Source organism: Anolis sagrei, chromosome 6, assembly GCF_037176765.1.
Source record: "Anolis sagrei isolate rAnoSag1 chromosome 6, rAnoSag1.mat, whole genome shotgun sequence".
NCBI classification, from domain to species: Eukaryota; Metazoa; Chordata; class Lepidosauria; order Squamata; family Dactyloidae; genus Anolis; species Anolis sagrei.
The window spans coordinates 17,192,927-17,209,402 of NC_090026.1; the positions used below are offsets into that span (position 1 = coordinate 17,192,927).

Consider the following 16,476-nt stretch of genomic DNA (forward strand, 5'->3'; position numbering starts at 1 on the left):
TCACTGCCAGTGGGATGTCTCTACTCTTCACTATTTTATCGAGATTGGTCATTGCTCTCCTCCTAGGAAGTAAATGTCTTCTGGTTTCCTGGCTGCAGTCTGCGTCTGCAGTCATCTTTGTGTCTAGAAATACGAAGTCTGTCACTACCTCCGCGTTTTCTCCTTCTATCAAAGAATCATAGAGTTGGAAGAGACCTCATGGGCCATCCAGTCCAACCCCCTGCCAAGAAGCAGAAAAATTTCATTCAAAGCAAGTTATCAATTAATCTGGTTGCCATAATCTTGTTTTTTAACATCTTCTGTCATTCACAGTTCTGTAGGTTTGTTCTTGTTGAATTGTAAAAACATGTACTATTTAAAGTATAATTCGTCACACACACACATATATATGCATGCAAGTTCTGGATAGCATAGGAAAGGGTGAATACCCCTGAGGTGTTTGCTTTGCTGTTCTGAAGATTTCACCTCACTTTCTGTCCCTGTGATAATTGGATTTTGAAAAAAAAATGGCTTGTGGAAATGAGGATTAGGAAGTAAAGCTCCAGCTCAGACACCTTTTCCCAATAATAATAATAACTCTTTCAGGTGTGAATTCCCCTTCCTATAGATTTCTCGCACTTCCTGTTGTCTCACCCTCGATCTTAACTGTGAGTCGTTTGTAAATCAGATGTTTTAAACTCTGGGACTACCTGTCTATATAAAAGTCAAGTATTGGTATACCTGTCTGTTGGTTTATACCACAAAGCCAAATGGATAGGTGGATCTGGACCAAGCATTAATTTATTTATTTGCTTTATTTATACCCTGCCTTTATCTACCCCTGGGGCAGGGGACTCAAGGTGGCTTACTAATGGCACCTACACAGTGCCTCAAAACATGGCATGGCAAACATACCCTCCATTGTATTGAAGGTTTTCATGGCTGGAATCACTGGATAGCTGTGAGTTTTCCGGGCTGTCTGGCCATGTTCCCTCCATTGTCCTGTCCCAACTTCAAAGAATGGAAATAAGACAACAACCACCTATCCCATGCTCAAAGGCAAAGGCCAAATAAAATAAAGCAGATTTGATGAAGTGGCTCAGTGACACATGACCGAAAAAGGGACAAAGCTGATTGGCTGTTGCTAGGTGACCTGTGTATGAGGAGAAGGGAGAAGGAATGAAGGGAGATAGAGGAAAGGGGGGAAGTCGGGAAAGTATGGAGGGAAGGGATGAAAGAAATGGCAGGAGGGAAGAAAGGAAAGCAAGAAAGATGAGGAAAGTAGGAAGGAAGGTCAAAGTTGATGAGAAAATCAGTAAGGAAAAGAAAGGTTGGTAGAAGAAATAGAAAGGGAAAGTATGGAGGAAAGTGAAGAAAGAAATAGCAGGAAGGAAGAAAGGAAAGCAAGAAAGAAGAGGGAAGTATGACGGAAAAGCGAAGGAAGAAAAGAGGGTCAAGATCAATGAAAAAATCAGAAAGGAAAAGAAAGGCAAGAAAGGTTGGGAGAAGAAATAGAAAGGGAAAGTGGAGGGAGGTGAAAGAAATGGCAGGAGGGAAGAAAGGAAAGCAAGAAAGAAGAGGAAAGTATGACGGAAAGCGAAGGAAGGAAAGAGGGTCAAGGTCAATGAAAAATCAGAAAGGAAAAGAAGGGCAAGAAATGTTGGGAGAAGAAATAGAAAGGGAAAGTATGGAGGAAAGTGAAGAAAGAAATAGGAGGGAAGAAAGGAAAGCAAGAAAGATGAGGAAAATATGCGGGAATGGAAAGGAAGGAAGAAAAGAGGGTCAAGGTCGATGAGAAAATCAGAAAGGAAAAGAAGGGCAAGAAAGGTTGGGAGAACAAATTGAGGGAATGAAGGGAGAAGAAATAGAAAGAGGGGAAAGTATGGAGGGAAGTGAAGAAAGAAATGGCAGGAGGGAAGAAAAGAAAGCAAGAAAGAAGAGGAAAGTATGATGGAAAGCAAAGGAAGGAAGAAAAGAGGGTCAAGGCCAATGAAAAAATCAGAAAGGAAAAGAAGGGCAAGAAAAGTTGGGAGAAGAAACTGAGGGAGAAAGATGTATTTGATCACACAACCTTCCTCATCTGAACATGAGGAAGAATTTCCTGACTGTGAGAGCTATTCAGCAGTGGAACTCTCTGCCCCAGAGGGAGTGTGGTGGAGGCTCCTTCTTTGAAAGCTTTTAAACAGGCTGGATGGCCATCTGCCAGGGGTGATTTGAATGCAATATTCCTGCTTCTTGGCAGGGGGTTGGACTGGATGGCCCATGAGGTCTCTTCCAACTCATTGATTCTATGATGCCTGCCATAGGCGCAGGTGAAATGTCAGGAGAGAATGCTTCTGGAACATGGCCATACAGCCCGGAAAACACACAGCAATCCACGGTTATTCGTTATTATTTAGAGAATATTTACCCTGCTCCTCAGTAACAAAGGCCCTTTGAGAGGCTTGCACAATATTAATTTGCTCTCAGGTTTACAATGTAAATAATGGAAGGCAAGAAGAGAAAGGAAAGGAAAATGTATGTGGGGAAGGAAGGGAAGAGAAAGGAAAAGAGGGGGGGGGGGGAGGAAGGGAAGAGTTTAAAAAGGGGGAAGGAAGGCAGATATATGAGGGAAGGCAAGGAAGGAAAGAGAGATAGAAGGTGCAGGAGGGAAATGGAGGAAGGCAAGAAAGCCACTGCTTCAAGGAGGCTGATGGAAAATGAAGCTTCTTCAAAAATCATCTGAGGAAATTGAAGAATATTATTATTATTTAAAAAATCACTTTCATATGGATCTGGCCATGTAGTTTGGCCTTTCTCTTTCCTCAGAGGAGCCATTTATAAGGCTTGAACACTCCTCAAGTCCTTTTCAATGATGGAAGAGAGAAGGAAGCCTCAAATGACGACTTTTGCCCACAAACAAAATGGCTCCCCAAGCTTCCAGCAAAAGGAGGCCGCTCTGCGCTTCTTCTCTATGGCTCCTTAGAGCAAAGTACCAAAGAGCGGGAAGGCGTGCTTTATAGAGGAGGAAGCGGGCCGGCGTGCGAGCGAGCGAGTGCGCAGTACGCACGTACGTACGTGCGACGAATATGCTCAAAGACGCCCGGCTAGAGGGAAAAGAATGAGTTTGCGCATGCGCCGACCTAGTACGACTTCCTCGGCTGATTGAAAGTGGAGGGGCGCCGCTCGCTTTTAAAGGGACAGTAGCCTCGATATTCGAGAAGGGATTTCAAAGGAGGGGGAGTCGGTGGAAGCTGGAGGCAACAGCAGGACTGAGGTAAGATATGTGTGTGTATAGATAGATAGATAGATAGATAGATAGATAGATAGATAGAGTGGTGTTCTCAGAGTGAAAACTAGAGAGGGTCCCTGTACCTTTAATGGTTGTGTAAACAATGTATATACCAGGTATGGTCAAACTTGGGCCCTCCAGGTGTTTTGGACTTCAACTCCCATCATTCCTAACAGCCTCAGGCCCCTTCCTTTGGAAGGGGCCTGAGGCTGTTAGGAATGGTGGGAGTTGAAGTCCAAAACACCTGGAGGGCCCAAGTTTGACCATACCTGGTATATAGAGACACAACCATAAAAGTTACAGGGACCCTCTCTAGTTTTCACAGGCTTCCCCATCTTCCTTCTCCTTTGAGTGGCTACACAGCAGAATTAATAGAGTTTGGTACCAGCTTTAACTTTGCCATTTAACCCTGGGAGTTATAGTTTGACAATAATAATAATAATAATAATAATAATAATAATAATAATAATAATCAACTTTATTTATACCCCGCCACCATCTCCCCGATGGGGACTCGGAGCAGCTTTCATGGGGCCAAGCCCGGATAACATATTACACCAATAAAATCAAACATAAAAAACGACAACATCACCAAAGTACATTAATAATAAGAAAACAAAGTCTTAAAATAACCTTCTAATAAACACAATCACAATAGCGATAACGATAACAATGGGTGGGCCACGTGTACAGGATAAAACAATTTAAAAACTGTGATGAGATGGGAAAAAAAGGAGCAAGGCATTTACGAGGATTTATGAGGTTGAACTTCCCATTTGTAGGTCACGAACTCCAGTAACAGAAAAGCGTTGAAGGGTGCAAAATGTCATGGTGTGCACCTACTCACCAAAGGCGCAGCGGAAGAGCCAGGTTTTAAGGTTCTTTTTAAATGTTTCTAGTGAAGGGGCTTTCCTGATCTCTCCAGGTAAAGAGTTCCAAAGTCGGGGAGCCACCGAGGAGAAGGCTCTCTCCCTTGTACACATAAGACGAGGAGCCCCCGGTGGCGCAGTGGGTTAAAGCCCTGTGCTGGCAGGACTGAAGACCGACAGGTCACAGGTTCGAATCCCGGGAGAGGCGAGTGAGCTCCCTCTATCGGCTCCAGCTCCTCATGCGGGGACATGAGAGAAGCCTCCCACAAGGATGATAAAACATCAGAAATCATCCAGGCGTCCCCTGGGCAACGTCCTTGCAGACGGCCAATTCTCTCACAACAGGAGCGGTTGCTCCTGACACGGCAAAAAAAAAAAAAAAAACCCCAAAACCATAAGACGGGTTTGTGAGATTGGTAAAGGTCACAGGAGGACCTGCCCCGAAGATCGAAGGGCCCGGGTTGGTACATGGAGAGAGAAGGTATTTCGCCTTCTCCGCCAAAGAGTGCTGATGTCTCACCAAAGTACAAGATTCCCTAGCCATGGCGGTGAAATGTTGTCAAACCACATTAATCCTACAGTGTAGATGAACATTTAGGTATGTCATTCAGAGCCATACCAAAGATGGTCTCATAGCCTGGATCTACGCTGCCATATAATTCAGTTTCTGAATCCAGATGATCTGCTTTGAATTGGATTATATGACTCTACACTGCCATATAATCCAGTTCAAAGCAGATCGTCTAGATCAGTGGTTCTCAACCTATGAGTCCCCAGGTGTTTTGGCCTACAACTCCCAGAAATCCCAGCCAGTTTACCAGCTGTTAGGATTTCTTGAAGGCCAAAACATTTATGGGAAGATTGCCCTATATGTTCATGTATATGTCTAGAAATTCCAGTCAAAAAATCCACCCCCAAAAAACTGGGTCGACTTATCTATGGGTCAATGGGAGTACTTTCCCTTAATTCTTAGATCTAATTTTCTTTCGTACTTTCTAGAATAAAAACGTGAGGGTCAGATTAATTTTTCTCCCTGTGCTTTTTGTGCAACAGGCCCTGATGGTAGAAACCAGGCTTTTCCAGCAGTTGTTCCATATTTTAGAACATTCATTTTGCAGAAACAAACTAAAGTAGCAGCTCCGTTACCATTTATTGAGAAAGGCTTCTGGTTGACCCAGTGCTTTCAGTTCTGTTTTCTGTAGCTTTGTGTTAGGTCACCATGTTAATATGGTGTTACTTTTTAGGGGCTATCTACACTGACCATTTAATGCAATTTCAAACCAGTATAAAGAAAGTGATTCCGCTGATGGATTACATAGGAAATCCTGAAACCTGTTTGAGGCCCACATAGTCATTACACAACAGCGCTGAGGTGCAGGAAATGCTTGTTTTTGTTAGTTCCTGAGGGAGTTTGTTATCTGGTCACTGCAGTTTCGAGGTAGCAGCCAACTGAATTAAATTGTCAGTGTAGATTATTATTATTATTATTATTATTATTATTATTATTATTATTATGCTTTGTCTCTGTTGCCAGTTTTCCCCTGCTCCTGTCTAGGCAACACAAGGAAATATCTGATTGGCATTTCTTCATATAGGAAACACAACATATCCCAAGCTCTAAATTCCTTGATTTGGCTTCCTTTTGGGAAGGACATGGGCCAGAATATGTTTGGCCCTGCTTTTTATATTGTGTTCTTGTGTGCCTTCCAGTTAGTTCTAACTAATGGCAACCCTAAGGAAAACCTGTCGCAGATTTTTGGGCAAGATTAGCCTCAAAGGACAGTAGGAACATAGATCATGAAGAATGTGTCCTTAAATACTAATATTCCCAGGCATGATTTTTGGCTGGGATATGCTTCAAAATCTGGAGTGCGACACTATAGCATTTAGGGTTTTTCCAGACCTCTGGAGAACCACTCTTTTGTCTGGCTCGAAGTGCGCCCTGGATTTCTAGAACAGATGTCCTATCTAAAAGTTATTTTTCCCTAATATGGAAATAGGATTGGAACGAGTTAATTTAATGAATGGCTGGCGCAGTCTGAGCTAGTCCCAGCTTTACCTTTCCCTCCACTATGGTTGTAAATGGAGCTCCTATACAAGTATATACTTGAAACCTTATTTCCCTGCATCTATATATTTATTATAATAAATTATAATAAATATATTAATAATAAAATAATAAATATATTTATTATTTAGATTTTGTAAGTTATGTTGAAGCCCCTCAGGAGCAATATTTAGGCAGACCATGTAAAATTTTGAATTGAGTTTTTTCCCTAGGATAGAAGGACAGAAAGGGTATGTTTAACTAAAACTCACAGGCTGAACTAACATAAAGAACATGTTATTTCTTCCTGTGTCTGCTTCCCCCTCTGGCCTTTGTGCTCTGTTCAAACCTTCCTTCCAACAGCCAGGCCCTGGGAGACCCTTCTGCTTACCAGTGTGGAGAGAAGGAGACAATTCAGACACTGACAAATTGGCTCATTTTGAAGGAGGAAAGAAATTGGAATTAAATCATAGATGAATGCACTCTCCTCTTCCTTCCCTTCAGAGCTGCACTAGTTGAATCGCCTGCTTGCTTTCGTCCCTCTGCATTGGTTAGCAGCAGCAATAGAGCCTCCTAGAACTTGAAGACTTCTAGAGAGAAGATGGTTCTGGATATTGTGCAGAGGGCTAGAGAATAAGAGGCATATTTTTTGTTTGTTTGCTTGTTTGTTTCTATCCTGCTTTTCTCCCAGACTAGGACTTAAAGCAGTGAACAAAATGTAAACAAAAACATTACTATCATAAAAGTAAAAACAGTCATCAAACACAACATCTTGTGAAAAATTATAAAGCACACAACAACATAATAAATAGCTAACCCAACATAATTTCATCATTCAATAGAATTAAAATCTCAACAATTTATATAAAATACATATTAAATACACAGGACAAGAGATTCAACACACAGGGCATGAGCTTAAAATTCATGCTTAAAACTGGCAGGATACATGGCTTTTGTATATATACACACATGCGCACACACTAGCCGTGCCCTGCCATGCGTTACTGTGGCCTATAGTAAGATTTTTTGAAGTAGAGGTAGCTATCTGGACTATTAAGAAAGAGAGGTACCTACCTATTCCTTGCCCCCTTTTTATTTCCCTTCTCTTTCTCTCCTTTCTTTCTCCTCTTTCTTCTATGCCTTCCTTCGCTCTTTGATTCCATCCTTCTTTCTCTCTTTCCTTCCACCCTTCCCTCCCCCTTTCTCTGCATCTGCCCTTCTCTCCTTCCTTTCCTCCCTGTTTCCTTATTTCCTTCACTCTTTATTTCCTTTTCTCCTTCCTTCTTTATCTCTTTCCTGCCTTTCCTCCCCTTTTTCTTTTCTTTCTCTCTTCCTCCTTCCTTCGGTACCTCTTTCTTTCCTTCCTCCCTTACTTCTTTCCTTCCCTCCTTCCCTCCTTCCTTCCTTCCTTCCTTCCTTCCTTCCTTCCTTCCTTCCTTCCTTCCCTGCTTCCTTCTTTCCCTCCCTCCTTCATTCCTTCTCTCTTTCTCTCCCTCCTTTCTTCTCTTCTTCCTTCCTGTCTGATCTCCCCCAATACCATGGTAGAGTCCCTTCCAACTCTTTTCTATGAGTCTATTTAATATATATATAACAGTTACATTATATTATATAGTAATATATATAACAGTAATACTTTGTTTACTGCATTCTAAAAACCAACGGAGCATGCATACACACACACACACACACACACACATTCATATGAATATGTAAATAGGGTTGCCAAGTTGGGTACAGGACCAAAAGGTCTAGACTCTAGAGCAGGAACCCTCAAACCTTTTAAACAAAGGACCAGTTTAAGGTCCTTCAGACTGTTTGGGGGAAGGGGGCTATAGTTTTTAAAAAATGAAAAATCCTATACATACTCAGATTTCTCATTTGTAGAGTGTGTGTGTGTGTATGTAAAGGTAAGGTAAAGGTAAAGACCTTCCCCTGCCATTAAGTCCAGTCGTGTCCGACTCTGGGGGTTGGTGCTCATCTCCACTCCTAAGCTGAAGTACTGGCATTGTTCATAGACACCTCCACAGTCATGTGGCCAGCATGACTGCATGGGGTGCGGTACCTATTGATCTACTCACATTTGCAGGTTTTTGAACTGTTAGGTTGGCAGAAGCTGGGGCTAATAGCAGGAGTTCACGCTGCTCCCCGGATTCGAACCGCTAACTTTTTAGTCAGCAAGTTCAGCAGCTCAGAGGTTTAACCCACTGTGCCACCAGGGATTCCAAATATATATATGAATGAAATAACAATGCACTATTTAAAATGATGAACAATTTTAAACAACATAAACTTACCAGTATTTCAGTGGGAACCTTGGGCCTGCTTTGGGATGATGAGATAGTCAAGGTAATTTGGATTGTTGTTGTTGTGTGCCTTCAAGTTGTTTCAGACTTAGGGCGACCCTAAGTCTAAAGTTTAGGGTGAGTGGCAGGTATATTATCTTGGAGGGCCACATCCAGACTACAGACCTTAGTTTGGGGACCCCTGGTGTAGAAAAATTTGGCCAGTATGACATTCCCCAGTGGAGAGTATAAGAAGAAAAGCAGAGAAGTACCAGGTTCTGACCTTATCTCCTGCGCCTCTGTGCTTTATTCCTTCTTGCTTTCCACTGAGAAGCAAGTACTGTTTTGAGCGGAATGGTGAGATTGGAAGTATTGGCAAGGCAGGTGCCTTCACCTGTCTACCTGGAGCTTTATGGTACCTCAATCTGTTTTGAGTTTAACAACATTACAAGAGCCCCATCTGGTGTTCAGCATGACAAATCTATGTGCAAGCTATACTTAAGCTCATGTATGCCACTAATGGGATTTTCATCATAGTCTGATGAAAAGATATGCGCTTTCACACTCTGAAAACTCCCCTTCTTGCACATGCCGCTGCACCATGAGGCAGTCTGCCACAAGCTTCCTCCTTCTCTCTCCATCACTCTTTCTTTCCTGTTTTTATTGTTGGCATGCTTTTGTGACAATTGGAATGGGCAACACATTTCATGAAAGCTCTGGTAGGGGATGTGGCAAAGGGAGAAAGGAATACCATAGCAAACATAATTGCTATTCCCCTGTATTGTTGGCAGCAAAATGCCATTAAAAACTGTATGAAAATTTTCTGGGGAAATGGTATTTTGTCATTTATTAACACATACGTACCCCAGTTTGCTGTTAACATCGGCACGTTGCTTCCCATCTGCTGCAGCTTCTTCTCCGGTTTTCAGGTTAATTGGAGAACATTGGTCTCTTGCTTTTCATGAGCATTCAGAGTATCCAGTTTATCCTGTTTCTCTGACAATAAGACATCTCCTGGACCTAGTAGAGGTTTTGCAGAATTGCTGAATATAAGGCTTCCCCCAAAAATAAGACCTAGCAAAGTTTTTGTTTGGAAGCATGCCCCCCTGGTGGCCAGAAGCTGCGATACCATTCCTGCTGTACACGTGGTCCAGGAACTCTGAGGATGCCTGCCATAGATGCAGGCGAAATGCCAGGAGAGAATACTTCTAGAACATGGCCATATAGCCAGAAAACCTCCAACAACCTAGGTCCAGAAACAGACCAGTAGTTTTCAACCTGGGGGTTGTGAGCCCTGGGGGGTCACAAGGGGTATCAGAGGGGTCACCAAGGGTCATCAGAAAACACAGTATTTTCTGTTGGTCATGGGAGTTCTGTGTGGGATGTTTGGCCCAATTCTATCCTTGGTAGGGTTCAGAATGCTCTTTGTCTGTAGGTGAACTATAAATCGCAGCAACTACAACTCCCAAATGTCAGGGTCTATTTCCCCCAAATTCCACCACTGTTCACATTTGGGCATTTTGAGTATACATGACAAGTTTGGTCGAGATCAATCCTTGTTTGAGTCCACAGTACTCTCTGGATGTATATGAACTACAACTCCAAAACTCAAGGTCAATGCCCACCAAACCTTTCCCGCATTTTCTGTTGGTCATGGGAGGTCTGTGTGCCAAGTTTGGTTCAGTTCCATTGTTGGTGGAGTTTAGAATGTTTTTTGACTGTAGGTTAACTATAAATCCCAGCAACTACAACTCCAGATGACAAAATCAATCCTCCCCCAACCCCAGCAGTATTCAAATTTGGGTGTATTGGGTATTTCTGCCAAATTTGGTCCTCTGAATGAAAATACATTCCGCCTATCAGATATTTACATTACGATTCATAACAGTAGCAAAATTAGTTATGAGGTAGCAACAAAAATAATGTTATGGTTGGGGGTCACCACAACATGAAGAACTGTGTTAAGCGGTCGGCATTAGGAAGGTTGAGAAACACTGCTCTAGACAGTGTGTGGGAGCAAGGTACTTTACAGCCCTTGTTTTTGTGGCCCTGTGTGTGAGGCCAGTATATTTATTATATACTGACAAATACTGTACACTACAGTATATAATAAATGTTCATTTTTTGTTCAACATCCCCTGAAAATAAGACCTAATGCATCTTTGGGAGCAAAAATTAATATAAGACACTGTCATATTTTCAGGGAAACAGCATAGTACATAGAGCACAAGCATCCATTCATAGGGTAAACCTTATTATTAGTGACCATCCCTAATATAATACTCAGAAATAGGTACTGCTGGGTTCAATGGGATTTGCTTTCATGCAAGGATGTGTAGGGTTGCAGCCATAATAGAACAGCGTACACTTTGAAAATTGTGAAGATTCTGAAAATAAGTATAGTTAAAAACTATATCTGTGTGTAGGCATTGAAACAAATATTGGATCAGTTCTAAATGCTTTTCACTGCTGTTCTTTAAAAAAATAAGGCAGTAGGGCAAAGAGGCATTAAATTACTTCTGCAAGTGTTGCTAAGTGTTGTAGTGAAATAGCAGCTGAACAGAATTATTTGGGTCAGTAGGCCCACAGAACTGAGCCTCAAACACTGAGAATACATTAATGTCTTGCTCATTTCACAGAAAAGAGGATTTAAAACTTCATTCAGCCACAGTCAAGGTTTGAATGAAATGCCTTCGGAGGAATTAAATTAACCTCTTGAAATCTTGCTCTTTTAGTAACAGGAGTAAGGATTCTGAAAGTGGGAGATTATAAATCGAGTGAGGATCTAGTGGCCTTTCCCTCACAACCTGCTTATAATGATGTAGCCATAACTGTCTCTGAATTTGTGTAAGACATTCTTCACTACCGAGTAACTACTGTTTGGCTGGATGCAGGACTTTCACGGAAGCTCTGCTTTTATGTTAGAAAACATTAATTACTTGATTGATCAGCTTGGAGTACAAGTACTAAAACAAATGTTCTAGTTTGAGGCAAACGTTAGGTATAGGTAAATAACTAAGACTGAGTGATGATCAGTTAGAAGAATCATAGCATAATAGAGTTGGAGGAAACTACCTGGCCATCTAGTCAAGGCAAACGCTAGGTATAGGTAAATAACTTAGACTGAGTGATGATCAGTGAGAAGAATCATAGCATAATAGAGTTGGAAGAGAGTACAGGGCCATCTAGTCCAACCTCCTGCCATGCAGGAAAAGCACAATCAAAACACTCCTGAAAGATGGCCATCCAGCCTCTGTTTAAAAGACTTGAAGGAAGGAGCTTCAACCATACTCCGATACAGGGAGTTCCACTGTTGAAGAGCTCTTTTTGTCAGGAAGGTATGGTTCTGAATACTCTAGGCTACATGACAGAACCAAACCATACATTGCTTTCTTAAAGCTTGAGACTTTTGTAGGATCAGGAATCCTTGTGGTCTCCCAATGTGACATAATATGACATAATTCCTGGCTATATATATATATTATTTATGACATTTATATCCTGCCCTTCTCATCCCAAACGGGACTCAGAGCAGCTTACAAGTTATATGTACATACAATATGTTAGTAGCATAGCACTACTATTATATATTATTGTATTGTACCATACCACTATGCTACAATATTAGTAGTATTACATGTACTATAAAATATATAAGTATTATATTATTATATTATTATTGGAATTGTATTACAATATTATGGTCAATATTATATGTACATACAATATATTATCATTATTAGCATAGCGCAATAATAGCACTATTTGTCATACCATTTAAGGTTATTATAGCCAGAAACATCTGTAAGGTGCTGCCTTGCTCGATCCTAAATTATTTCTTTCTGTGCATAAGCAGAAGAGAATGTCTTTACTAGTATATTAGAAAAAAGGCCTTTATAATTAAAATGTAAATGTGATTTAATTAGCAAGCAAAAAGACAATTAAAATGTATTGCCCTTCAGTTCAACAGTGCCTTTCCAGGTGAAGTTCAAAGACTGCTTTTGAGTTCTCCTTGCCTGCAGTTGTCATCCCAGCCTTGGCCATCGGACTAGTTGGGGGATGGAGTTTGATCACCCAGCACAGTAACATCCCTTCTCTTTGAACCTACTGTGAACTTCAAGAGAGGCGGAATAAATGGAGCAGGAGTGCCTAGCTCTTGTTGCTGCCTGTGTTCAAACGTCTCAGTTGCTCATACAACAATGGATGCTCAACAGACGTGCCGTGATTTTTGCCATAGCCAGAATCCTGCAGCGCAGGCGCTTCCGGCGGTCAGCTGCAGTGCTCCGGCGTATCCTCTCCGCCAGTGTGCGACGTAAGAGAGCCCTGCTGCGCCTTCACCGAAATGCTATTGTCTCTGTGGTCACCATGGTATACTCCTCTTCTCCTGCCCTGCACTATGAGCATGAGCTGATGGCCTTGTCAGAGAGGTCACATTGGATGCTTCCGAGATGCAGTGAATGGTGGGAGCGGATGATTTCTTCAGAGCAGGATGACAGGTGCTGGATTTCTTTGTTCCGAATGTCACGCTCTACACTGATGTATATCGCGGAGGAGTTGCGTCCTGCCTTGCAGCGTCGAGACACTGGCATGCGGTCACACATACCTGTTGAGAAAAGGGTTGCCATGACCATCTGGAAGTTAGCTCACCATGACAGTTACAAGACTGTCTCAGAACTCTTTGGGGTGGGAATTTCATCTGCTTGCTCAATATTTGAAGAGGTCTGTGAGGAAATAAACAGCAGGCTGCTGACTCAGACAATTCAGCTGGGAGACCCAGAACAAATCATGGAAGGCTTCAAGGAGTTGGGCTTCCCCAACTGTCTGGGTGCAATTGATGCCATACACATCTCTATTCTTTGCCCGCCATTCTCAGCAGACTCCTACATTAATTGTAAAGGCTTCTATTCAATGGTATTGCAGGCCCTGGTGGACAGCAAATCCCGCTTCACTGATATCTACGTTGGCTTTCCTGAGCGGTCTCATGATTCCCGCATCCTGCACAACTCTCCCTTCTTCAACAGTATGGATGAAGGCACTTTTGGGCCACAAACTCCATCTGTGCTGGAGGGGGTTTCAATGACCCCAGTCATAATTGGAGATCATGCATATCCACTTCGCCCCTGGTTAATGAAGCCATACCCAACGCCAAAAACTGAGGCTCAAGAGACATTCAACGAGAGACTGGCTAAGTGCCGAACCTGTGTAGAGAGAGCTTTTGCAGTCCTGAGAGCTCGCTGGAGATGTTTGCAGATGAGGCTGGATGTCAGGGAGAAGCTCATCCCAGTAGTCATAGCTACATGCTGTATCCTACACAATATCTGTGAGATCAAAGGCGATGAGCTGTTGGAGCCGCTGGAAAGCCCTATTCCTACCGAAAACCAGAATGCTTCTGCTAGGCCAAGGGTACCATTGTCAGAAGCCGGACTGACCAAAAGAGCTTGTCAGATCAGGGCAGTTTATTGCTCCTATTTTGAAAAGAATCCTTTGTAAAAGAGCTGTGTATCATGAAATACTGAAGTCAACTATATAGTACCAAGTTTTATAGAAATTGAATAAAGAAAAGATTGCTTTTGAATAGTCCATTGTTGTATTTTTAACAAAGGATTTTCTGTAAATAATTGCTACAGTAAAAGCAGTTTTACCAACAATTCTAAATATAGTATGGGACTGGAACCAGTGATGGTATAAATAGGTCGTTTCCACATGAACAGTTGAGTATCTATAAATCCCTTAATTTTTCACTGAAACATAACAGAAATGGTTTAGGTAGCATGTTCAATAGCCACAGTAAATGCATTTTCTACCTTCTGAGTGGGGGTGTAAATTTGTCTTTACAAATTTTATTACCTTCATCTCCCGGAAGTTCTAACCAGCATGTCTTATGGTGACGGATTGTAGGAATTATGGTCTGAAAAAATGAAAGGTCCCTTGCCCCCAAACAACACCATGACTGCAGTCCTGTGCACACTTACCTGGGAATGAGCCTTACTGAACTCACCTGGATTTATTTACAGCATGACACTATATCAGGGTTTTTATGAATTTGTTTGGTCCAGACCTCAGTGTTTATGTGGCTAGCCTTTGGTCCAGATGCTTAAGTTCAGAGAGGCAGAAAGGGTTCCATATCAATTGTCCATTGATTTAAGAAAGAATCATTCTCTTACTTCCATAGTAATGTTCATCTTCTAGTCAAGTTAGCACTTGTTAAAAATTAATGACTGACAACAAAGCAGGACAGAAATACATGGATTCAAGATGGCTTCCATTGCATAAATGACCTGCATGCTCTCTAGTTTGTCAGAGACTCTCCCAGGCCCCTTCCACACTGACATATAAAATCCACATTTTTGACCTTGAACTGGATTATCTGGCAGAGTAAATTCATATAATGCAGTTCAAAGCAGATAATGTGGATTTGTGCTTTGATAATCTGGATTATATGGCAGTGTAAAAGGGGACCCAGTTTGATGAGAAGTATTACCAGACACTGAAAAATGCAGTAGAAGCTCTGTGGTGATTACATATGTGTGTCTTTCATAAGTATGAAAACTATAGAAGAGTTGAAATTTATTTATTTATTTATTTACGACATTTATATGCCGCCCTTCTTACCCCTAAGGGGACTCAAAGCTGCTTACAAGATATATATATACATACAATATATTATATTATTAAAAAGGTAAAGGTAGTCCCCTGACATTAAGTCCAGTCATGTCTGACTCTGGGGTGTGGTGCTCATCTCCATTTCTAAGCCGAAGAGCCAGCGTTGTCCGTAGACACCTCCAAGGTCATGTGGCCGGCATGACTGCATGGAGCGCCGTTATATTATATTATTAGCATAGTACAATACCGGTATTAAATGTTACTATATTGTACTATACCATTATATTGTAATATTATTAGTAATATTAGTAATATTACATGTAATATACTAATATATATTACATGTAATATTACTAATATTAGTAATATTAGTAATATTACATGTAATATAAATATAATAAGTATAATATCATATATATATTTTTTATTATTATTATTATTAGTATATTGCATTACATTATAATTATGTGCTATTTGCTACAATTAAAGCACTTGAGTGCTTAGCCATATAATTTTAACAGTGATTTAACAAAAACGCACCATGTTGTACCATCTTAGTAGACCACTAAGTTATCTTATTCCCTTTGCTTCTTGCACTAGACAGCAGCCTTACTACAGCTGAACTCTTTAAGGTGCTGAAGGCCCATGGGAGAGCCCCCTTTTTTCTCATCACTGTAGGCTATTATAAGAACAACAACAACAATTTTATTGCTTACCAACTACTTATTGTAGCTTGAGGCGCATTACAATATAAATATGCATAATCATCATAGACATTATATAAAATAGATATATTAATATGTATTTTTATAAAAAACAGAGAACAAAGATTAAAATATAGTGAACACTAAGCGTGAATTTAGAATTCATTATTAATATTGACTGGGTAGGCCTGGCAGAAGAGATAGATCCTTCGATGTGTTTTAAATTCCAACAGCTCATTTAGCTGTCAGAGCTCTTCCGGCAATTCGTTCCACAGTCTTACGGTGGCCGATGAAAAAGTCCTCTAGATGACACTTGCCAGTTGGGTTCTGGTGAGCACTCTAACCCACCAGAAGACCTAAGTCTTTGGGGCAGATTGTACGGGGAAGGCAATCCCGGAAGTCACCTGGACCTATATCACAACTGCTTGAAAGAGGCCTACCACAATCCAATCATTTGCAGCAATCACAGAAACTTGAGTTCATGCTGCAAGTAGCTGTAGTGAAAACCAGCCATGAGATTTTCCATGTTGATCTCTATGTGGGTATTTGTAATGGAGGAGGCAATCTTGTACAACAGAACTGGGCAATGCATAACTTTCCAGAAGTTACTGGCCTGTAGCTCCCATCTGCTCTAGAATGCATAGCCAATAGTAAAGGATAATGGGAGCTGCATTCCAACATCTGGAAGGTCCCGTGACCCCAGCCATGGCCTTCAACA

General features: G+C 41.4%; 2 protein-coding genes across 2 annotated transcripts in view; both read left to right on the forward strand.

Moving 5' to 3' along the window:
• The window catches only part of KCTD13 (potassium channel tetramerization domain containing 13), a 131,449-nt gene that overhangs the window by 31,735 nt on the left and 83,238 nt on the right, over positions 1-16,476 (forward strand). The gene's annotated exons all lie outside the window — the stretch shown is intronic.
• Positions 12,586-13,941, forward strand: LOC132779277 (uncharacterized). Its single transcript, XM_060782967.2, has one exon. It carries the CDS (start codon positions 12,586-12,588, stop codon positions 13,939-13,941), a length of 1,356 nt encoding a protein of 451 aa, XP_060638950.2.